The sequence below is a fragment of the Eptatretus burgeri genome, chromosome 2 (genome assembly GCF_056783735.1).
Source record: "Eptatretus burgeri isolate ZD-2024b chromosome 2, Ebu_testis_v1, whole genome shotgun sequence".
Classification (NCBI taxonomy): Eukaryota; Metazoa; Chordata; class Myxini; order Myxiniformes; family Myxinidae; genus Eptatretus; species Eptatretus burgeri.
This window is the reverse complement of record NC_140962.1, coordinates 41396867-41421973: the sequence shown is the minus strand read 5'-3', so window position 1 is coordinate 41421973 and position 25107 is coordinate 41396867. Positions and strand designations below refer to the sequence as shown.

The window sequence follows — 25107 nt, the reverse complement described above, 5'->3', positions numbered from 1 at the left end:
TGTGTATATATATATATATATATATATATATATATCTTCTTCTTCCTTCGGCTGCTCCCGTTAGGGGTCGCCACAGCGGATCATCCGTGTGATCCGCATAGTGATTTGGCACATGTTTTACGCCGGATGCCCTTCCTGACGCAACCCTGGTCGCCTCTTATGACACAGGGATATGGTACACCTATTTTAACCGGGGTATACACCGGCCCAGTACACTGGTACTCACTTCGCCGACCTCGGAACGATGACAGGCTGAGTCAACCCCCTGGTGTATTAATTCAGTGGCCGAACGGGGCTTGAACTCAGGACCTTTTGGATCCCAAGCTGCTGCCCGAACCACTGCGCCAACACCAAGCATATGCATATATATATATATATATATATATATATATATATATATATATATATATATATATATATATATATATATATATATATATATATATATATATATATATATATATATATATATATATATATATATATATATATATATATATATATATATATATATATTGTTGTGGTTACCAAATTCGCAAACCACCATTCAGGTCCCTTAGGTGAGGTATCTCGGTAAGTATATGTGTCGTTAGGCCCAAACCCGTTGTCTAGTGGGAATACATGTCATTTATGCGTGCTGCGACTCTTCAGGATAGCCGTTTTTCTTTTACTATCTTTAATTTGGACCAACCGCCATTGTTACAACCACAACATCAACCACCCACCGCGGCGCCGCTTCACGTCACACCTCGCAACCGTCGCATCGCCACCGTTCTTGCGCCGCTTGTGGGTACCGGTGTTGGACTCGTGCAGGGCGCGCGCCGAACAGCGTGTACAAAATCACGGATTTTGTGCTTCAAAAACGGATCAAAAACGACACACGCCCACTTTTTGCCGTCCAATCGGTGAGCGAGGGGTGAATTGGCCCCGCCCCCAGGGCGTTGGAGGGCGATCGATATATGCAAATTTATGGATCAAAAAGCATTCACGCCCACTTTTTCTCGGGCCAATGGGGAGCGAGGTGAAAGGTCGAAGGGAGGGGGTCAAAGGCGAAGCCACGGGGCTTATATAAGCGACCGTGTTCATCAGAAACACCAGAACAGAGAGTTAAGACTTCGCGGGCGGTGGAGTTGGCAAGAAGGAGCTGGTCGTCGTGTGCGTTGGAGTCGGAGCGGAGGGGACGGAGCTGTGGAGAGGCGGCGAGGGCAGACGAGGGGGTGCTCGCGTCGTGCAGGGAGCTGCACCCCAGGGAGGCCGACAGCGCGACCTGGCCGAGGTGGAGACGCTCGTCGCGGGGCAATAAAAATCCTCTATACCCCGAGCATCAGCAACCCCCTCCTGTTTCCCCCCGCGCTGAGATAGTGCGACCAAGGGGGCCCCTTTCCCACCCCCTACCAGACACTGCCCGCGAGGCCCGCGGAGTTGAGGCACCATCGCCGCTCCGCGTCTCATCACCAGACGGGTAGGCCCGACCCGGTCTCGGCCTCAGGCCCGCCTCATCCTTGAGGGTATTCTTTCCTTGGTTTTGGGTATGTGTTGTCGGCGCCGTCTGTGAAGTAAAATTGTATAAGTGTTGCCGTGTGCTCGTGTAATCGGTATTAGATCTGCATTGTCGCATTTGCTTTTTGTGTAAATTGCATTGTGTTTTTCTTTTCTGAGTGCTTTTGGTGGAATTGAATATGTGTGCTTTCCGTTCGTCGCGAATAAATGTGCTTTGTGTTGAACTGTTTCCCGCTTCGCTTCGTCATTTCCTTCATTGAATCCTCATCTTGCTTCACGTAAAGGGTTGGTAGTGGGCTGAATACGCCCGATAATTAATCGAACCGTCGAGGTCGACGATAACACCGCTCGGTTATCCCGATAGTACGGAACGGGTCGCTTAAGTGGCCCGTGTCCGAAGTCGACCTGCGGCGAGGTGCGATCGCCCGGTCTACCCTCCGCGTGGGTACTTAGGTAGGTCGAATTTGGCGAGCAACCCTATCCCACGCGGGGGCTGATTGGCTCGATCGTGGTGAGACCGAAAGGTCCACCCGTGACTGGTTCCCGGCGTTAGTCCGAGAGGGTCACGACTGGATTGTCCGTCCGGTGGGCGACGTGCCGCGATTCGAGTTACGTGGCCGTCGGCACGTCGGCGGGCGCGAATCCGCAACAATATATATATATACACACATACATACATACATACATACATACATACATACATACATACATGTATGTATGTATGTATCTCTATATATATACAGTATATATATTCATATATATATATATATATATATATATATATATATATATATATATATATATATATATATATATATATATATATATGAAAAACATAAGGTCTGTGTATCCCTTTATAGTACTCATGAAGTCTTTCTTTGCTCATGATTGCCATATTTTTGTTATTGACACAAATGCTGTTTTTGTCACCATTACTGCTGCACCCTGCAGGGATCCCATTGATCTTTCGGCAAGAAAACTCTTCAGCAGATGCAGCGGGGCAATTTGAAGAGCATGAAATGGCAAGAAGTCTAACACCACTGGTTTTCAGCTACAGTGACCGGGACTTGCCCAGTCTGTAAGTTGAACAAAGATGCCGGAGATGATGAGGGAGATTGTTGATAAGAATATTGGACATGCTAAAGGCAACTCGTATTAAATTGTCATGTTAAAAATGTCCATTCAGGTGCACGATGCGTGTTGGAAGAGGATATCACCCAAATGGCTCTCCAGGCTGGTGTCAGGCATTCTCTTTGGAGGGGGGCTCAGGAGTGCGTGCTGTGCAGGTCTTCCAGCCAGGAAACCGACCGGGTCTCGTCTACAATATTGGTATGTCCTCTTTTTTTAAATCTCACTCATATTTCTATGCCTGGTGTTGGCTTAATGGTTGGGGTGGTGGGCTTTGGATGCTTGGGTCCTGAGTTCAAATCCCACTCAGCTGTTGAATTTATACGAGGTGGGGTTAACTCGGCCTGTCATCCTTCCGAGGTCGGAATAATGAGTGCCAGCATGCTGGTATATTGCTGTGTCGGAGTGGCGACCCGTCCAGGATTGTGCCCAATAGCCAAGGTGCTTAAGCAGCACCAACACTCTTCACAGAGTATGGTCCCAATCTCCTCTCCTCCTCAAATTTATCCTGTGCATGCCTTTACTTGCATATTATGGTTTTAAGTTGGCATATGTGACCTTCCAGGTCAGGTATGGGAGCATGTGCCAGAACAGCGCGTCGCTGCGTCCACTTTCCGCCGGTACTCCAGGGGCCTCCGTCTGGCCATCCCCCAGGCAGATGCCAGGCCCATCCCCATCTCCTTGAGATGATGGTCAACCTGCTGCATCCACGAGGCACGTGGTCGGCCCACTGGCCTCCTCCACTCATGAGACTCCCTCGCTGAGAGAATCTGGTGAGCAGGCTCAGCGTCAGGAAAACGAGCCACATGTCCATACAGCCGCAACTGACGCTCACGGACTATGCAGGTAACAAATCTCATCCGAGTCTCTCTCAGCAACCGCTCGTTGGACACAAAATCCGACCAGCGATAGCCAAGGATTCTCCGAAGAGACCTGGTACCAAAGGAATTAAGTCTCCGTCTCAGATCCTTGGTCAGAGTCCAAGTCTCGCATCCATAGAGCAAGACTGGAAGTACCAAGGACCTGAAGACTCGGACTTTCGTCCTCCCGCACAGGTACCGGCAGCGCCACACCCCATGATCCAGTGAAGCCATGACTCCCCAGGCCCGACCCAGACGTCTATTGACCTCTGACTCGCAGCCAGCAGAGACATGAATATCACTGCCAAGGTAAGTGAATCTCTCCACGACCTCAACATTACGTGGGAATGACCCACCCACCTCACCAAAAACAGACACAGACAGGACAGCAGCATCCAAGATGTCACCGAAAGCCTGGATCTTAGTTTTGACTCAAGAAACCCGTAATCCCAGCAGCTCCGACTCCTCATTCAGCACCTCGAGGGCCCCCAAAAGGATGTCTAAATTCTCCGCAAAGATGACTGCGTCATTTGCGAAAGCAAGGTCCGAGATCTTGACATTCCCAAATGATGCACCGCAGCTTGATCTTTCCGACATCCTCCCTAAAATCCAGTCCATACAAGTGCTGAAAAGTGTTGAGACCATTACACACCCCTGACGAACTCCAGTAACAACTGGAAATAAGTCAGAGATGGTACCCCCACACTTCACAGCACTCTCAGTACCAGAGTAGAGTTCAGACATCAGATCGATCAGTTTTGGTGGCACCCCACGAAGACCAAGAATCCTCCAGAGGACATCCCGATTCACTGAATCGAACGCTTTACAGAGATCAACATAGGCTGCAAGCAGCCCCTGCCGAAACTCTCGTCTGCGTTCGGTGAGGACACGAAGGGCAAGGATACGGTCAATCGTTGACCTCTTTGGTGTAAAGCCTGACTGCTCTGGACGCTGGTGCTCAAGCAGATGGTGGCGAACCCTATCAAGAATTATCCGAGCAAAGACCTTGCCTGGCACTGAGAGCAGCGTCACCCCTCGGTAGTTGTTGCAGTCTTGGCGATCACCCTTCCCTTTCCAGAGAGGGACAACAAGGCCCCTCTTCCAGTCAGTTGGGATGATGCCTGTGTTCCAGGCAGAGCACAAAACTGCATGCAACGACACGAGTGCAGCACTTCCTCCAGCCTTGAGAAGTTCAGCATGGATGCCACAGATCCCTGGAGCTTTGCCCCGTTTCAACTGGTTCACCGCAGCCCGTGTTTCCACAAGCGAAGGTGGACCACAGTTGATTTGAGGGTCAGCAACAGGGATTGTAACACCCTTGACGTCCAACTCGACAGCTGGGGGATCAGCCTGGTACAACCGCTCAAAGTAACCGGCCCAGCGGGCCTTCACTTCAGACTCCTCTGTCAAGAGCCTACCACTGTCTGCTCGAACTGCAGTGCTCCGAGGGATGGGCTTGGATGAACGCAATGCGCAAATTCCCCTGTAAGCGGGACGAGACTCACCTGTCCACAGCTGATGCTCTACCTCCTCACAGATTCCTCGCACACAGGCCTCCTTGTCCACCCTCAGTGCACGTACATTTTTACGCCTCAGCTCCCTGAACAGCTCAGCTCTGCCATTCAGCCTGGCCCTTCGACTCTGGTCAATGGTATCCAGTGTCCCTTGAGAGACAAATTTCTTCTTTGCCCTGCGGTGAGCTCCAAGACATCCACCGGCAACATCAAGGACGGTGGTCTTCAAGGCACTCCACAACTCTTCAGGACCCCCCAAAGCACCCAGACCCCCCAAGTGTCCACTCAGCCTGTTCGCAAACTCCTCAGCTACTCTCTCATCCCTGAGATTGCCAACATCCAGCCTAGGCTGGGATGGTACCATTCTCCAGGATTTAAGGTGCAGCTTTAGAGTTGCTACAACAAGACTGTGGTCAGTATTGAGGAACTGAGCACTCCGGTAGACCCTGCAGTTCTGGATCATCCTCCAACGACCGTCAATGAGGACATGGTCAATCTCCTTTGCCACACCGCCAGCGTTGGAATACCAAGTCCAGCGATGAGCTTGTGGGCGCTGAAACCATGAACCAGCCACCCTCAGTCCATGACTTCTTGCAAAGTCAAGGAACTTCGTGCTATTCTGGTTCATAGTTCCTGACCCATGGGGACCAACACACACCTCATAACCATCCCTATCAGTTCCAGTCGATGCATTGAAATCCCCCAAGACTAGAAGTGTATCTCGTCTGGGGCACTGATCAACCACAGACTCGAGCGTGGCGTAGAATGCATCCTTCACGGTGAGATCACTCGCCTCAGTCGGAGCATAAACAGAGATCAGGGAAATAACACCTAAGGAGTGACGAATCCTTAATCTCATAATACGCTCGTTGACCGGTGTTACCTCAATTATTCTTGGGGTCAGCTTATTGGACACAGCTACAGCAACTCCTTGGGTATGGTAACCATCAGAGCGACCAGACCAATAGTAGGTGTAACCACCCACCATTATCTCGCTGCAATCTGGTCTCCGAACCTCAGAGAGAGCTGCAATCCCGATGTCCAAACGCTTGAGCTCAGATGATAACAGAGACAGGTGATCATCCTCTCTTAGGGATAGGACATTCCCGGCACCCACCCGAAGGGACCGCCTCAGGTTAACCCAAGGAGACCGCCGTCTGGTGGACGACACCTCAGCACCACTCCGACACACTCTCCCGCAATCTGACCCAGAGATGTTACCCCATGGTTTCCCTCCTATCATCAAAGATTGGGGGTCCCAAAGGCTTTGCCCCAATCCCGTCATCCGGTGAGCTGCCCTGCAAAGGGAAGCTGCACAGGAGGTACTTCCACGGAGTGGGTTTTCAGATTTTTTTGCGTTTTTGCGTTTTGCGGAATGAAGGGTTTTACGGTGTTGGAGTGCAAATCCTGCCACCAACCTCCTCATAAAAAGTAACCCAAATGCAGAAGGACGTCCGCAGACACAGTTGGGCACTAGATATGGATGGCCGTTGGCTCACAAAGAGCTCCTCCGCCCTTTGACCTTCCAATGTGATCACAAATCTCAAGATGCTGGGTTTTGTCAATCTCACATCACACCGGAAAAACACAAACTAATCTCAGCGCATGCCATCCAAAAAGCCCTTCGACAAGGGACCAAGGACTGATCTATACATAGATTAATGAAATACAGTAACTGATCCTCGGGTCACCGAAGTGTCACTGTATGCTCTCCCCTTGGAGTAAGTTTCCAAGACCATAACAACGTGTGTGTGTGTGTGTGTGTGTGTGTGTGTGTGTGTGTGTGTGTGTGTGTGTGTGTGTGTGTGTGTGTGTGTGTGTGTGTGTGTGTGTGTGTGTGTGTGTGTGTGTGTGTGTGTGTGTGTGTGTGTGTGTGTTGTTGATTACCCGGTTCCACCGGGCTGTTGAGATAATTTATTCCCAATAGCGTATGGAATATTTTGGGAGTTTGCTTGGAATATCCTTTGGGCAACATTCCGGTCACAAACTGTTAAGACTGCTGAGGTGTCTTTGTGAAGTTATTCACCAAAATGGTAATTGTACATTGGATGGAATTGACTGAATAGTATGTGGTTATATTATCCTTGTACAAATCAGGTGTGTGAACCAGCAACTCTGAGCCTATACACCACCCATGTGTGCAACTTCTCCACAAAAATGCACGTTACTCATCCGTGAATGTCGATATTTTTAGACCTCTGCATGCACCGTCGGACCGAAGAGCTCTTAAATGAAGTATCTATCAGCATTATATGTGTTGTTTCTTGGACGTTTACCTCATTCATACACAATTGCGCAACTTGCATTTTTCTAGGGATAGGATGTGTATTATTTATTTTTCTTCCTTACCCAAGAAACATGAATGGCTATTGGATACCTCATAACATGATTCCTCCATTCTATCAGGCATCGATGTGCGTAAAGGTCGGGGTCGTTACCGCCATACACTGCTTGTGACCTTTGCTCCACGCTATCTGCTGGACAACCGTTCATCTGAAACACTGCTTTTTTCTCAACGAGAATTCATTCCTCCAGATCTGGTCAGTTTGGGGAACCTTTTCACCATGGTATTCTGCAGTAAAAAAAAAAACATTTAAATTATTATTCTTCATAGCTGTATCGTCCAGTGATTAGGAAAAAGGCATTTTTGTTTTAAGGCAACCTAGAAAAAATGGAAGGGTGGTTCAAGGTTGGCATGTACTTTTATTTCAGTGAACATCTGAAATATTAGTGCAACACTGAAATTTTGTGCAATTAAATTGTCTACCCTGAGCATGTTATACCTGTAGTGACATCACGCTCGTCAAAAAATTCTAAATCCAACCAAGATTCTAGCCACTATACAGTCGTTGCATGTGCTGTGGAATGGGTGTATCATTCATTTGCTTGTCAACAAGAATATCAAACCAGCTTAAATTCACAAGAAACTGTCTGCAGAATTTGGTGATGCATTTCTTTCATGTAGTTGTTTAAATAGTATATCGAGTTCAAAATGACCATTGATTTGTGAATGATCTTGAGCATTTTCACATGCAATCAACAGCTGTCACCAGGCAAATATTAAATGTGATGAATAAGTCATATCACCAGATTACTATACTGCATGTGAAATTGCACAAGAATTAGATGTCAGTGTTGGAAGTGTGGAAACAATCAGGCATTCCCACTTGAAATTCAATAAGGTTCACACGAGATGTTTACCAAAGGACCTCTACTCTACCAAGCCTCAAAGAACTAGGGTATACTCTTGCAAAGATGAGTTGCCAAATTCTAAATCATTTCCCATATACAGTAGACAAAAATACACATTGTTGTGGTTACTTGTATGTCCAGAGGTGTACGGAAATTTTGAAGTTTTCAAATCAATTAGGTCAAATGCATATCCTTACATTAAATTTGTGGCAATCTTGGATTTATGTTATTTTTTTCAAGGATGTTCAAAATCACTCAACCAATTGATACATAACTTCAGTTGTATTGTCAATAGACTGAGGTGCATCATGTTTACAAAGTAGAAGTATCTCTGTAAATAATATGGCTGACATGGGCCAATCAAAATTTTGATGCAGAAAACTGGTGCAGGTATTCCCCACTTAAGGAAAGGGTTACGTTCCTTTATAACCCTTTGTTATGCAAGCCTTCGTTATGCGTGGGAGCTTGTTTTCCATTATTTCTTATGAGAAAATTACACTTCGTTTCCTACCCGTAATGTTTCGGTCTAAAAGCAAAGCCATATGCTTGATATAACTATGATTTTAATTGCAAGTGACATTAATAATATTATTACTTACCTAATAATAGAGACAGTGACACAATAATAAAGTTAATTTAATTGTAACACTTACCAAAACAATCTTGAGTCCAAGTTTCCACACAGAAGGCAAGGCAAAAGGTGGTGGAGGAGATAGTTATTTTTAACCCTTTCATTCTGAAAAGTTAATTATTCGAAAGCCTTCTGAAAAGTTAATCACCCCATTGAAAAGTTAATCGGTGGAAAAACATATCTGTACTTATCATCACCAGGAAGTGACATTCATTGCACAATCACCATGATACTATGACGGCTCCTTTGTTGTAGCAAATGAAGACATTCGTTATGCAATAAATAGTCCTAAAATATAACTATTCATTGTAGCGAAGCTTTGTTCAGTGAGGCATAGCTCGATATACAGTGCCAAAAGAAAATCTAAACTCCCTTTCAAATTTTTCACCTTTTGTTGCCTTATAACCTGGAATGAAATTGCATCAAATCAGACTTTTTCCACCTCTATTTACAGATCGTAACCTACAACTTCCAAGTGAAAAACAAATTCTCCAAATTTCAGAAACTAAATTAAAGATACAAAACTAGAATATCTTGGTTGGACGGTGTCCATCCTCCTTATAATAGCAATTGTAACTTAGCTCAGGTGTAACCAATCACCTTCAAAATCACACACCAAGTTAATTCTCAAACTTTCCTGACAAATCTCACACTCTCACTATGTCTCTCCGAAAGGATCGTTTGGACCCCCTCCCATCTATTTTCTCAACAATCCTCTTGAAGAAGTCCTTTCATTCAAACTTCTGGGTCTCACTATCTGCCATGATCTTTCCTGGGAAAGCCACATTTCCAACAAGGCCTCTATAGCCAGTCTCTGTCTGGGAATCCTCCATTGTGCAAAGTCCTTTCTTGGCACACCTGAGTTTCTGACCACGTACAAAGCTTTTGTCCACAGCCTGATGGAGTACTGCTCTCTGATGATGGAATGGTGCTCCTGACTCTCACCTTTCTCCGCTTCACGCTGTGGAAGCTAAGGCATTCAGGATCATTGGTATCTCCCACGGTAAGGCTGTCTTTGGGCCTCTCACTCTCTCACCACAGGGAGGTTGATGGTCTTTCTGTCTTCTGCCGTCTCCTCTCTGGTCTCGCCCCCCCCCTGCTCTGTCTGTGATATGTTCCCCCCCCCTCATATTTTCGCAGGGAGCTCAAGGTCTGCCAGCAACCCCCTTCTGGTAAAACTACCAAAATCATGAATCACTGCTCACCTTCACTCTTTCATTCCTCTTTTTCCCACCTTTGGAATAAACTCCTACACTCTCTTCAATCCCATTCTTCCCTCCAGGTCTTCAAAACAGCTGTTCACCACCACCTCTTATCATCCCCCATCCAAAACCACAATCTTTTCTACCCCCGTTAATCCACCCCAAACCCACCAACTTCAAATTCCCTGCCTTCTTTCCTGAAAGTTCCCTGTCGTGTAAGATCCTGAAAGTCCCTGTGGTGTCCATCTTAAATACGCCGTGTTCCCTGCCTCATCCCTCTCCCTTCCACAGATCTCCTCATGTCTCGGTTCCCCACTGTTTTGTCCTTCCCTCTCCCGCCCCTCTTGTCTCCTGCCCCCCTTGTTGTGCATTGTGTGTTCGCTCTCATATGAGCCTCGACAATGTTTACAAAAGATAATACAATAATTCACCTCCACCTGTGTTAAAGTGCAGTGATTCTGATCATTTTGGAATAAAATCGGCTGTTCCTGTCAGTTTCCTCTGCTGAGTCGTGCATTTCATAGCAAACACAACCATGTGGACCAAGGAGCTTTCAAAAGACCTCCTGGATAAAGTTGTGGAAAGGCACAGATCTGGGGATGGGTATAAAAACATATCAAAGGCCTTGACTATCCCTTGGAGTAGTCAAGACAATCATTCAGAAGTGGAAGGACCCTGCCTAGATCAGGCCATCCCTCCAAACTGGATGACCAAGCAAGGAGGAGACTCTTGAGAGAGGCAACCAAGAGGTCAATGCAATGGCAACTTTGAAAGAACTACATGCCTTTATGGCAAAGACTGGTCACTCTGTGCATGTGACAACAATATCCCAATCACTCCACAAGTCTGGCCTGTACGGTAGAATGGCAAGAAGGAAGGCATTACTCAAAAAAACCGATATGGAGTCCCATTTGAGATATGCAAAAACCACTTCGGAGATTCTGAAACAATGTGGCAAAAAGTTTTGTGGTCTGACGAAACCAAGATGGAACTTTTTGACCTAAATGCAAAACGTTACCTTTTGGCACAAACCCAACACAGCACATTACCTAAAGAACACCAACCCTACTGTGAAGCATGGTGATGGTATCATCATGTTATGGGGATGTTTCTCATCAGCAAGGACTGGGGTACTTGCCAGGGTAGAAGGGAAAATGGATGGGGCAAAAATTCAGAAAAATACTCGAGGAAAACCTGCTGCCCTCTGCAAGAAAGCTGAAATTGGGACAGAAGTTCACCTTTCAGCGTGACAATGACCCAAAGCAAACAACCAAAGCTACACTGGAGTGGCTAAGGAACAAAGATAAATGTCCTTAAGCGGCCCAGTCAGAGCCACGACCTAAATCGAATCGAGAATCTGTGGCATGACTTGAAGATTGCTGTCCATCAACACTCCTCACACAACTTGACTGAGCTTGAACAGTTTTGTGCAGAATAATTGGGCAAATATGGCCCAATCAAGGTGTGTAAAGTTGGTGGAGACCTATCCCAACAGACTCACAGCTGTAATTGCTGTCAGAGGTGCTTCCATCAAGTATTAACTCAGGGGGGTGTACACTTATGCAACCAAGATATTCTAGTTTTGTATTTTTTATTAATTTCCTGAAATTTGTTGAATTTGTTTTTCACTTGGAAGTTGTGGGTTACGATGTGTAAATAAAGGTGGAAACATTCTGATTTAATACAATTTAATTCCAGGCTATAAGGCAACAAAAGGTGAAGATGTTGAAAGGGGGTGTAGACTTTCTATAGGCACTGTACATATAGGTCACATGCATGAGCAATTATGATTTGAACACTTGTGACCATATCTCATGAATCCTTCCTTCGCAAACTAGATGGTGTTCGGAGCAACCGAGATACTATATTATCCTTATTTTGACAAGAAAAACAGCCTTTCATAGGTTTGTAGTCATGCTGGTTTCAAGAATTCCAAATTTTAAGGCATTTCATGATTTCTTCTTTCACCACTGGGTGTTATTGTTTGGAAGCGTTGTTAATGGTAACTCTATTTTTGTGCTTGTTTTTGGCACATTGCACAATTTGAGGTTAAGCAATAGGTTTATTCCTGAATATCTGTCGGTCTGTCTCCAGATGTCAGTGTATAATCGTGGCAATACTTGATTTTGATTGAATTTTATATTTTGAACACTGTAGAACACGAACCGCAACACAAACCTGCAGTTTAGCAGTACTTTGGCTCTAAATTTTGGCAAATTGTACAGAATCTCGTCCCAAGTGCATATGCACACAGAGGAGTAATGTAATTGTTTCCGTGTGTCTCGCTACCTGTCTGGCAGTCAAACAAAATCGAAAATCATTCCAAAGGGGAAGTTTACTGTTTTTAGGGACATCATAAAGGGCACAAAGAACAGGCACGAAGAACTAATTTAACTTGTTAAGTAAGGTGGTGTCAAAGATGGTCATCAGTGGCAATAAACCTCTGAAAAAAGTGTTTTATTTTTTTCTACAACCTTTAAAACTTTTACTTTATTTCAATTTATCTATATTTTTGAACACTGCAGAGCACAAATCCACCAGTTTCTACTTCAAAAACATTCAGTTCAGCTATACTTGGACAAAATATTATGCCTATTACGCCATCTCGACCGGTCGAATTTGCTGCCCGTGTTCATAGCGTTTGGAAATATTGAATTTCATACAAAATGGCAACTCGTACTCGGAATTTTTTTTTTTAATTTTTTTTACGAGATGACCCGTGAACCCGTTGGGTTCCTGTTGTGACAGTGGTTGATTAAAAAAAAATCATTTCAAAAAAAATAAAAAGGGATAGCTCCAGTGAGCTATCCCGTTGATGTTGTTTGCATTGATCAAATACTCCCGAAGAGAACTTCACTGAATCGGGAATTGATTTTTTTAATAATTTTTTTCGTTGCCCGATTTGAACGAAACTTGATATTGCACGTCAATGTGAAAAAAAAAAAAACGGAGAAAAGAAAGTCTAAGAAATTATTGTGCATAATCTTCCAAACACAGTTTTATTTATTAATGAACACGGAAGTATTAGATCAAAATGGCGATGTTTATTTTATGCTTCAAAATCAATTGTTCTTTGTCCATACTAAATGTTTGAGATTTTAAAATAAATCATTTCAAGAAAAAAAACTAGAACGGGCACTCGTAGAGCACATACCTTCGCCGCAGCCACTAGTTACTTTTGTATTAAGTTGTCCACAATGCATCTCAATACAAATATGCATTTCGTGACCCCCATGACCTTTGACCCACAACCGCTACCTAGGGTGACAATAGTACTATACCTTGTGTCATTTCAGAAGATGGGGAATTGAACACTGAACAATTTGGAGTTAATTTGATGTAAATCGGAAACATATTAACCGTTTTCATCATGAAAAAACGATGTTGACCTTTTTGTGACCTTGACCTTTGATCCGATCGCTCCAAAAATCTAATGGATTTGTCCTTTCATGATGCCAAACAAATCCAAAACAATTAAAGCCTCTCTGCGTTTTGTTTTTTTTTGCGTTAAGTTGTCCACAACGCTTTCCGATATAAATGTGAATTTGTGTGACCCCCCTTGACCTTTGACCCCCAACCGCTGCCTTGGGTGACAAAAGTACGATACCATGTGTCATATTAGAGGATGGGGAATTTAATTTTGAACATTTTGGAGTTAATTTGCTGTAAATGAAAACAAAATTGACAATTTAATCGCGAAAAAACGATTTTGACCTTTTTGTGACCTTGACCTTAACCTTTGATCCGATCGCTCCCAAAATCTAATCGATTTGTCCTCTCGTGATGCCAAACACATCCACAAAATTTCATGACAATCTGCGAAGTGGTTTTTGTGTAATGTTGTCCACAACGCTTCCCAATCAAAAACTCAATTTTGGTGACCCCCTTGACTTCCACAGACTAACTAGGGTTGCAAACACTATTCCATACGCTATATCAGTGGATCGGGATTTGAATACTGAACATTTTGGACTTAATTTGATGTAAATCGGAACAAAATTGACACTTTAATCGCAAAAAAACGATTTTGACCTTTTTGTGACCTTGACCTTGACCTTTGATCTGATCGCTCCCAAAAGCTTCACCTGGCGTCCTTGAGTAATTGCACATCATCTGTGAAAATTTCATGCAAATCGGTCCAGCAGTTTTTGCGCAATGTTGTCCGCACACATATTTACCAATAAATAAATACACAGGGGTCAATACAATACCTTCGTCAAACGAAGTTTGCGGAGGTAAAAAGATAGCTCAAGCGAACTATACCGCTGAGGTTGTTTGCATTGATCAAATTCTCCTGAAGAGTACTTGACTAAATCGGGAATTGATTTTTTAATAATTCGTTCGTTGCCCGAATTTAACGAAACTTGATACTGCACACCGCAGGAGAATGGTGAGTAAGATGGGCCGAAAATTTTTGTTTTATCGTGTACCGTTTTGGCTGTATTTCGGGAACATACATACATACATACATACATACATACATACATACATACATACATGATGAGAGTTTTCGTAATATGTAGATGTTGAAGGCTTCAGTCACTGACTAAATAGTCCTCATCGAGGCCAAGCTGGAATAAAAGAATTGCATTTATAGAAAAGCAAGGAAAGTGAGAATAGTCTAGGAATTTTCGAGAAAGTAAAAAATCTGCTTTTTGAAAATGGGTTAGGTCATCGGTGTTTGGGAAGACGTAAAAAGGTAAAGAGTTCCAGAGTTTGGCAGTGGAGAGGAAGAAACAAACATAGTGAAGGCCCACCCTTGAGTTGCCAATGGCCACATAATAATCATGTGATGTCGAGGCTTGTCGAGTATTCCTTGGTCTCGCTAATGGTGGAGGTACACAAGCAGCAAGTTCTTGCGAGCAGAAGCCAAAGTAATATCTGTAGAAAAGAGAAAGAGAGCCTACTATGTGCGTAATTTGAGCGGGTTGAGTTTTGAGGTCACATTGATGGAGTTGACAAATCGAATAACTTTGTATTCAATTCTGTCCAGTAAATATGTGGAGCTGGAACCTCCCCAGATGAGAGCAGTACTCTATGCAAGGACGAATCAATCCTTTAGATGGTTGGAGCAACTGTTCAGAGGAGAAGAATCTTCGACATCTGAACAGGACTCATAATTTCTTCGAGGCAGACTTAGCTATTTGCATAATGTCTGGATTTCAGGATAAATTTGAAGTTAGAGTAATACCATATAGATTGTAATAGTATATTCTAAAGCAATCAGTTTAATTGATGGGTTTTCAGAGTGCAGAATTATGAGGTAAAAAGAAAATTCCAAAAACTTAATTCAAGAATCATGCATTATTATAAATTATGCTAAAAAGAGCATTAAGATTGTTATACACATGCAAATTTATTACAACTTTTGGCCTTTTTGTCATTCTTTCATTTTGGATACATAAAACACTTTGTACATATTATGATGAATTCATTAAATCTGGTTGAGATTTTTGAACTATGTTTTTCATAAAGTATATCTATTAATCCAGTGTTTTATAAAAACCGATTTATTTTAACAATTTCCTATTTAAATGAAGGTTGATATTCATTCAGTTTACACATTGCTTCTTCATAACGATTGGATTGACAATGAGAAGAATTTTCCTCCTCAGCTGCTTATTTCTCCAAATGAACAATTTGTATGAAGTGTAAACATTTTTCACAGGTGATATTGTTGCGGGGCCGGGTATCGGCCGCGAGCACGACCGCGAGATGGAGCTGCAAGTCGGCCCGACCGATCGCCCGGAATGTATAGGTCGTCGCCCCGGATAACTCCGAGCCGACGGGTCCGCTATCGGACCGAACTCGCCAATAGATAGACCACGTGGGGTATGGTCGATCGCCAATTTCAATTTACCTAAATACCCACGTGGTCCAAACTACCGGGAAAATGGAAATTCACCCTCGGCCGACTTTGTCCAAATCGAGTAGCTATCGCCAACTCGGATCCGGCGTAACCAAGCGGAATTACCAAAGTCGTGCTGGACCAAATTAACAATTTACCAACCCAAACGGCTGTACTAATCCTCACACACGCATCATGTCGAACCAATGAAAGAAACACAAAACGAGCTGATACATTTCACAAGAGGGGATATTTATTCACAATAATGGGGGGACTTGGGGAGCAAGCAAGAGGCAGGGTTAAACCGAATATCAAGCAAGGCAAATAATATACAGGCAAAAGCACTTAACAGTTCACTACTTATCAGACGGGCCCACGGACACACCCAAAAGAAGTGGTGGCTAACACCTTTATTAGGACCTTCAGCCCGGAGGATAGTCGAGCTGAGGATCAGGGTCTAACTGGGACCTGTCCGCCTCGTGCGGTCTTCAGGCTGACTTGGTCCTTGACTGACTTGGTGAGAGGCGAGCTGAACCCAGCCTCCCTGACTCCGCTCGGCGCCCGTCCTGGCCACCAAACCTCGACTCCGTTCTCTTCGGCGACGACATGCAACCTTTCCGGCTCCGGCGGCGGATGGCCCCTCTCGAGCTCAATCCTCCTCCTCCGGAGGAGGAGGAGGAAGAAGCCGCTCAAGACGGCCACGACCAGCCCAGATCTCTCTGGCCACGATAACGACGACAGGAACGTTCTCAAGATGAACGCTCCTTCCTTGCTTTTCGCTTCCTCTCTCCTTTTCCACTTCTTCTCTCCTACCTCTCTCGCTTTTATGCGTTCCGGCACGCTCAACCCTCCCCCTCCCCGGCGCGCGGGGAAAATCCCGGGGAAGAAGGTTGACCTTGTTTTCGTCGCTGCAGAACCGCCCCAACGGTCGTTTCTGTTTTCGTCGCTGCAGAACCGCCCCAACGGTCGTTTCTGTTTTCGTCGCTGTAGAACCGCCCCAACGGTCGTTTCTGTTTTCGTTGCTGCAGAACCGCCCCAATGGTCGTTTCTGTTTTCGTCGCTGCAGAACCGCCCCAACAGTCGTTTCTGTTTTCGTCGCTGAAGAACTGCCCCAACGGTCGTTTCTGTTTTCGTCGCTGAAGTTGAAGTTTTCCTAACTATAACAAGGACAAATGTGTCCAAGAGCCGCGTCCTAAAGGTTTTGTCTTCACCAGTCACCAGAAGAAGAACAAGAACAAGAACAAGAACAACAACGCAGAGCTCTCTTAGAGCCAGCGTTCGCAATGCGACATGGCTAAAAATTCATTACAGAAAGTCGAAACAGCAATTTGATCACAATAACAACAACTTCCGATATTTGGTCACGTGCCTTGATGGAGCCAATAGCGAGACCCGTCATGGAGGCTCCTGTGCATGACGAGAAAATTGTGTATTTACGAAATAACGACACATTAAATGGAATAATCTTTAAATAGTAATGTGAACTTTTCGAAACTTTAAAGCAAATGTCCGAATATATTTAAAAGTTCATGATAGACGCTCTCAAAAGGCACCCTCAATGCGAGGATGTGTACAGGTGTTTAGTATATAAGGAGATCCGGATCCTGTATATAAAAGAGCCGCGTCCTAAAGGTTTTGTCTTAAGAAGAAGAAGAAGAAGAAGAAGAAGAAGAAGAAGAAGAAGAAGAAGAAGAACAACAACAACAGCTCTCTTAGAGCCACGTTAGAGACGTGGCTAAAAATATATCACAGCGCATTTACATTGATTTACCTATGAGACAAGAGATGGGAAGCTATTAATAAAACATACTTACCGATATAACTAATCTATAGGACCTGAATGTTGTGTGCGACAGGTTTCCAAATTTGTAACAATACGAGTTTCTCAGCTTTCAAAGGAATTAAAGCATGATATTGTTGAAACCTTTATAAAAACAATGGTGGAATCCTAGTTTTGCCATTTTGGACATTCCTGTACAATAGTCTTTGAGTCAAAGACAACATCTTGGAGAGCATTTTTCTGTGATTAGTAAAATATAGTAAGAAACTAGAATGTCACTCAGTAGAGCAAATACCTGCGCCAGACTGAACAGTTTGCATTTTGTATCCCACTGATAGGCCGGATCTACATCTGGACCTTAACCAAAATCTAATCAGCTCGTTATTGTCACACACCCAACCTGTCCTCTAACTTTAGTCTGAATCCATACACAACTTTTTGAGATATCGTGCTTGATATCTTTTTTGGCCCTATCTCTCAATGGTGAAGTTTCACTTCGAAAATTTTTTTAAATTCTCATATCTGGATCCGAATCTTTACTAAAATCTTATAAATTCATCCTTGTCCACCCAACCTGTCCACCAAGTTTCATCCGAATCCGTCCATAACCTTTTGAGATATTCTGCTCACAGATAGACAGACAGATAGATAACAGGGGTGACAGCAACCTCTGTCCACCTTCGGTGGTGCAGGTTATTAACAAGTAAATAAATATTTTAACAATTCGCAAAAAATCCTTTTCCTGTCATTTCAGCAATATTAGTCTTAAAGACCATTACTTTTAACAACACTGTTTGTAATTAGTCACATTGTTGAAAGTCTTGAAACCTGATATTGTAATTTTTGATGTTTCCATTAAAAAAGCAAACTTTATTCCTCTTCTTCTTCATCTTCTTCTTCTTCCTCTCCTCCTTCTCCTTATTCTCCTTCTACTCCTCTTTTTCCTCCTCCTCTTCCCTTTATAAGGGGTGATCCACCAAGCTTCTGCCCTGCCTCGACCACGCTACTCCTCCACTTCCCTCTGTCTTCAACCAACTCTCTCCAATCTTCAACCATCCCCCCTCCTTTCTGATATCCCACCTCACACAATCCTCCAATCTCAACCGCCTTCTACCTCTTTTCCTCCTACCTTTCTCCCTCAACCTACCCGCTCTCTTTGCCATTCTCTTCCCCCATCCGCACCAGGTGTTCAGCCCATCTCAGCGGGCATTTCACCATCTCCCCGTCATGTTCATCTCCATATCAATCTTCCTCCCTCCCTTTTCTATGTCCGAAATTCGGAATTATAAATATTCACCTCCCTCATTTCATCCATCCTCTTCCTTTCCACCCTCTTCACTCCGGTAATACTCCTGACCCAGTTATTCTCGCAAACCTGCAGCCTCTGTTGTCTTTCTTTATCGGTGCCACCGTATCCAGACCGTAAAGGTCGGCCGGCGTTATACACAGTATCAGAACCTTCCCTTTCAATTTCCTTGATATTTTTCTGTCTGCCATCTCTTTACCCGCCTTCACACATTCGCACCCACCTGAATCCTCCTCAGCACCTCCACTTCTGACTTACCAGTGCCCAGTCACTGCTCCCCCCAGATACTCAAACATATTTCCGTGTCTGATCTCCTGCTCAAACCTGCTATTAATTTCTTTCTCTTCTTCTCCTTACGCATCTTCAGCCCATTCTTCCCAAATACTCTCCCAGTACTGCCTGCATCTCCCACCACCTACTCTCCACCACAACAGCCAGGTCATCCATATACAACATCTTCCACAGAATATACCTGATGTTTACTTTCCTGCTTACCAGCTCCATCACCATGATAAACATAAGTGGGCTAGGAGCACTTTACTGCATCAAACCGATGTTCATGCTGAACTCCTCAGACATCCTGGGACCAATCAAAACTGTTCCCTTGTACATCCCTTCCACCAACCTAACTTCTGTTTCTGGCACTCTCATCCATCTGTGTTGCCATCACCATATCCCTCGTGACAGTGCCGTAGGCCTTTTCCAGGTCCACAGGTCCCAATGCCATTTCACCTTACACTTCCAATCTCTTCTCCATCAGCTGTCTCAGCATGAACATCCCATCCGTCGTCTGCCTACCCTTTCCAAACTCCTGCTACTCTTCTCCAATCTCTATCTCCACACTCTTCCTTATCCTCCTATACAGAATCCTCTCCAGCACCTTCATTACATGACTTGGGAGAATAATGTCCCTGTACTTCTCCGGATCTTGAACATCGCCCTTCCCCTTCCATATGAGCACAATTAACCCTGTCCTCCATTCCTCTGGAATTTAACTCTCTCTCTCTCTCGTACATACATTCAACAGCCTCTTCGTCCAACTGATTCCGACTTCTCTCGCTGCAATTATCATCTCTGTACACATTTCAACAATGTTTGGCGCTCTTCCCTTCTTCATCCTTTTCAATGCCTTCTGCATTCAGTGGCGCAGATAATACTCTTCACCTCCTTCCTCGTGATCTCGACTAACTCCACTTTCCCCTCCACATAACACGGTAGCTCCAGTTCACCGTTGCTTCTTCCCTGGTTCAACAACTCCTTAAAATATCCTTCAATACTACCCCTTCTCTGTCACTAGCCTCCTGACACCATTCTTAATCACTCCCCCCTCCCTCTCCCCCTTCATGTCCTTACTATCCTCATTCCTGTCATGAGCCAATTTATAGAACATCTTATTCCCACCATCCTCTTCCAACTTGTTGTACACCTCCTGTTCCACATCATTCCTTGCCTTATCCACAGCTCTCCTTGCTGCTTTCTTCTTTTTCCCATGCAAGTGCAGGAATCCTGCAACGAGTTGTCTCCCTCTATCCTTGATATTGTTGTGGTTTCCACCCGCTCGGCGTGCGGGCGACCGCTTCGAGCCAATGGCGGCCGCTCTTGCCCACCGAACGGATAAACCTAGTCGCAGCTTTCGAATCAACGCCGAGATCCAGCTACGGGTGTATCTTTAATCACACCACAGCCTAGTCAATACTCTACCCGCACTACAGGGTCCGATCGCCGAATGGTCGATTTACCTAATTAATCGCGCGGGCAGAATACCGAGAGACTGTACCTCAACGGGATCTGCGTGGAAACAAGCCGCTTAAGCAGCTCGCTCCGTTTTGTGATAACCGAGCGGTGTATTATCGCGAGGCCCCGGCGGACTTGATTGTCTTATCGGCTATTAAAAAGCCAGCTAATATTCCGAACTTAATAATGGTAGTTCAATGGAGGGAAGAGGGCGCAACGAGCAGGTGAACATTTACATAAGGACATTTATTACACACACGTAAGCAGTCAAGTATGCAACCAATGCACGTATGCAATCATGCGGTCATGTATGCAACCAATGCATGAATACAAGCAATGCAATTAATGCAATGGGGGTAAGGGACAGGACACGAGTAACAAAAAGAGCTACAACCATCTATTTATTCTGTACACACATGCACTTAACAGTTCTACTTAAAGACATGGCGCCACAACGTTCATGCAAAGAAAACCCCGGAAAGAAAAGGACAAGAACTGGGCCTCGTGAGCCTTTAATAGTTCACGGAACTGTGAAGACCGAAAAAGCTCCGAGAGGCCGCGCTGGTTACCTGCCGCCTTCCTGGCGACTCGCTGGGTGCTCCTCAGCGTCCCGTCCACACGGCGGCTGGCTTGACCACGGCGCGGCCCCATCGATCGGGCCTAGTCAACAATCCCTCAGAGGAACGAACGGGCCTTTGCTCTTTCAGAGTTGATGCTCTCTTAAGAGCCCGTCCGTTCCTCAGCGTCGTTTGGACTGTCCCAGGGCCCAATCACCTCGGACCATTATGCCGCTGGTTGGAGACTCCTCTCCGGCCTCTCCCCAGCGACCCACAGTTCGGCACGGCACGGCAGGCTGCGCTCCAGGCTCCCGTCTCCTCCGCTCTCTCCAGCTCCTCACCGACTGCAGACTCCAGACTCCATGCTGACCCAGCTCCCAACGCGACTCCACACAACTGCGCGCTTGGCATCTCTGCGCGCCCTAATATTGAGTCCGTGTGGCGAGGTTTGGTCTCCGATCTATCACCTCTGACCCCCCCCCCCCGCTGGCTCCGCCCCTTTCGATCTTTTGATCCGAATTGTCGCGAAGCTCTGAGAGAGCGGACGTGGGTGAAATCATCGACCCTGGTGCCAACTAAAGAGTCCCCACGTCTGGTGGCAAAGATGTTGTTCGTGGGGAATTCGCCGTCGCTGGCACAACAACAGCGGCGTTTGCGGAGATGAAGGTGAGGTGATGTTGTTCGTTGTTGCGTAGGTTGTGAGGGGATGTCGTGGTGGTCGTTGTGGAGATTGTTGATGAGAGCGATGTTGGTTGTGGAGGTGGTTGTTGTGAAGCGGTTGGTCCAAAATAAAGATCGTAAAAGAAAAACGGCTAACTGAAGATTCACAGCCCGGTTACACGAATAAATCCCTTTCAACATCGGTGGGGAAATCTATCTGAACACAGACTTATCGACATAACTGATCTAAGGACCTATATGGTGTCCTGTGAATTTCCACAACCGTAACACTACCCCCTCCCCTTTTTACAGACTTGACCCGAGTCGTCGAATTTTCGTGTGCCTTCATGTGTAAGTTCTCCCCCAGTACATTTTATCTTCGGATCCCTGAGTGTGACATTTGGTATCCGTGTCCCAAAAGTAAATAACCTACGGGCTGAGTAACTAACGAAACAAACCCACTCATGCAGACGACTTAAATAAATTGCCGGCTCTAAGACACACATGCAGGGGAAGCAAAACCACGTAAAATTTACCCTTAACCTTAACTTATAAATTTACACCAACCCTGGCCCAGGACTGATGGACTCTGAGGGAAAAAGGCACACAGCATTGTCAACGGTATTTTGAGGGTGAGCGCACCGCAGCTGAAGGTCGGATGTCTTCAGGGCCTGTTCAAAAGGCCCCGTTGTCTGTCACAAAACCTTTTCATGTCTTCAGCTGCTGGAGGCAACTCACCCCAACCCAGCGGCTATGCGCCATCCCACAGGCCATTCTTGAAGCAGGGAGCCAGGCTGCCCAAATGCAGTCTCTGGCTCATGACACAAATGCAGGTGTGAAGACAAGTCACACACGGGCTGCACCAACGCAGCCCCCGTGTGCGGCTGCCTGTAGGGCAGTCCCTGCAAAACACTGAATGGGCACCGATGCAAGCAAACAAAAATGAGCGGTGCACGGGCTGCTCAATGCAGTCCCGTGGTACGGCTGCCTACAGGGCAGTCCCTGCAGCTCGCGCGATGATCCTGGCGTGCATGGTAATGATGGTGAAATGGGGCAAATGCAAAGACAAAGGCTAGCAGGCATGGGGTCAAGGCAGAGCCAGGCAGACAAGGCATGGCAAGGCTGGCACAGGCCGTTGTAGCAAAACACAGGCCGGCAGGTGAAGCTGGCCGGCCTCTTGTCTCGTTCTGGAGGTTTGTGGAGGGAGTCCGGTGGTGCCAACTGGTCTGGAGGTGGGCTCGGACCTACCCTACTGTCTCCCTCCAAACCTATCACCTTTGCCTGTCTCTGTCCATACCCACTGCCTTAATTTGCAAAACAAATTTAGCCCCATCTTAATTTTATTTACAATTTTGTTTCTTCTTCTATAACTCGTCTCCCTAACCCCCTTTATTGTCTCTGTCCGGCTAACCTACCATGTCTCCTAGCCTACTCCCAACCCCGATGTTCCCTTCCTGGGGGGGGGGGATAAGGGAGAGCTGGCATCCTGTCTTGAGGCCTAATAAAGCCTCACAATGGCCTCCTCAGATCTCAGCGATCTACTTCAAAGTGGGTCCAGCGGCTCACAACGAGAGCGAAGGGATGGATGGTGCGGAGGGGTACATCTCCCTAACTACCCTAACATTTATCAACCTTAAACTACCCCGGGGCTTTCCAAAAGCGCCTGTCGCTTAAACTATTGGTTCTACCAACCAGGATTCCCGTCGCCTGTGTTGGTGTCCTCAAAATTTTGGGCCTTGCCCTCAAAATTTCCTTCCGTGCCCTTGCACGGTCTCATGGCTGGGACGCGTGGCTCCCTTGGCAGGAACTACCCTCTGCCGATTCTCCAACTATTGCACTCCTGGGCCCTGCAACTGCCTCCAAGCCTACCAGCTCCCTAAAAAACCTGGGAAGTGCCCTCCCTGGCTACTCCCCCTCGATGCTCACGTGGTAGGCTGGTGCCACGGGCCCCTTCCCTGGGTGCCCGTGCCCACGACACTGCCCACGCGGCCAATGGCGCACCGGGCCCCACATCACGCGGGCCCACCCGTGCCCACTACGCTATCCCGGCCCCTCTTGGACCCTTGGCCTACCGCGGCCGACTAGCCCGGTGCCCGGGGTAACCACTAAGCGATACTCACCATTCGCAGCCACGCTCCCAGCCCGTCAACAGGGCTCCTGCACCCCTCCAAACGGGTTTCGAGCCTACATTCCCACCAACAGCAAAACGACCTCCATTTTGTCAATTTGACTAACCCACTAACTCACTTTACACTGACCTCGGGGTCCCTTGGGTGGGAATCACTCATCGCACCATGCATTCCACATTCACTCCATTCACACAGGCCTGCTGGCCCTCACTCACTCAACATGTTTGTTTCTTTCAATTCTCATCTCTCACATCGCTGAACACTGCCATTCTTCTTTACTAAATCCCTCAACTAACTCGTGCTCCCTCGTCATCCCTTACAATATAGCACATCCTTTTAACTGTACGTAGCTAAGCTACGTCCCCACTACACATCCAAAGTCTGTCCTTGTCTTCAAAAATCCCATTTCCCATTCTAAATCTATCCTAAAATCCCTCTACCTAATCCATTCCATTGGCCCCATGAGGACTTACCCCTGCCCCATGAAGCCGGTCTAACTATCACTAACCCATCCCCCGAACTAGTGGTGTCCTTTGCCCCAGCATGGGGTCTTCCACCCCTTGCCTGGGAATCCTGTTTACCCGAAACAGGGAGGCTTGCTTTTTTTTTTCTTCTTCTTCTTATGTGCACCAGCGTGGCAACTCGCAACCTGCGCTCTTTCCCCGTGACATCATGGTAGCTGTTCGCGCTTCGCGCACCTCTTCCCTCCTCGGACGGTACCATCCGGCAGGGATTCCCCTCCTGCCGGATTCCAACCATGCAGCCATGACGTCACCCTGCGCATCCCAAGCAAGCCTCGCGTTTCGAGGGGTTCCCCACGCGAGCACATGTGCTCTGCCCGTCCGTAACCTGCTTCGTGCGCTCTGCCCGTCCATAACCTGCTTCGTGCGCTCTGCGAACAGAACGCACGGCGCAGGCCACATGGAGCTTTACACACACACTCGCCTGGAGAACCCATCCGTTCCAAATTCATATCCCAGCCTAGCTTCTGTCCGTCCGCAGGATCGGCTAACATTCACTGCGTGCGTTTCCGGACCGTATTTCACCTACACAGGCGCGCACGCGG

The 25107-nt window shown here is 46.2% G+C and overlaps 1 protein-coding gene across 5 annotated transcripts in view; it reads left to right on the top strand.

The window, feature by feature from the left end:
- The window catches only part of VPS13D (vacuolar protein sorting 13 homolog D), a 429405-nt gene that overhangs the window by 280357 nt on the left and 123941 nt on the right, over positions 1-25107 (top strand). For all 5 annotated transcript variants that reach the window (XM_085868630.1, XM_085868636.1, XM_085868641.1 and 2 more), the window contains 3 exons: positions 2452-2578; positions 2687-2829; positions 7409-7542. In XM_085868630.1, the coding sequence (XP_085724756.1) occupies positions 2452-2578; positions 2687-2829; positions 7409-7542 (404 nt within the window). The remainder of the gene's footprint in view (positions 1-2451; positions 2579-2686; positions 2830-7408; positions 7543-25107) is intronic.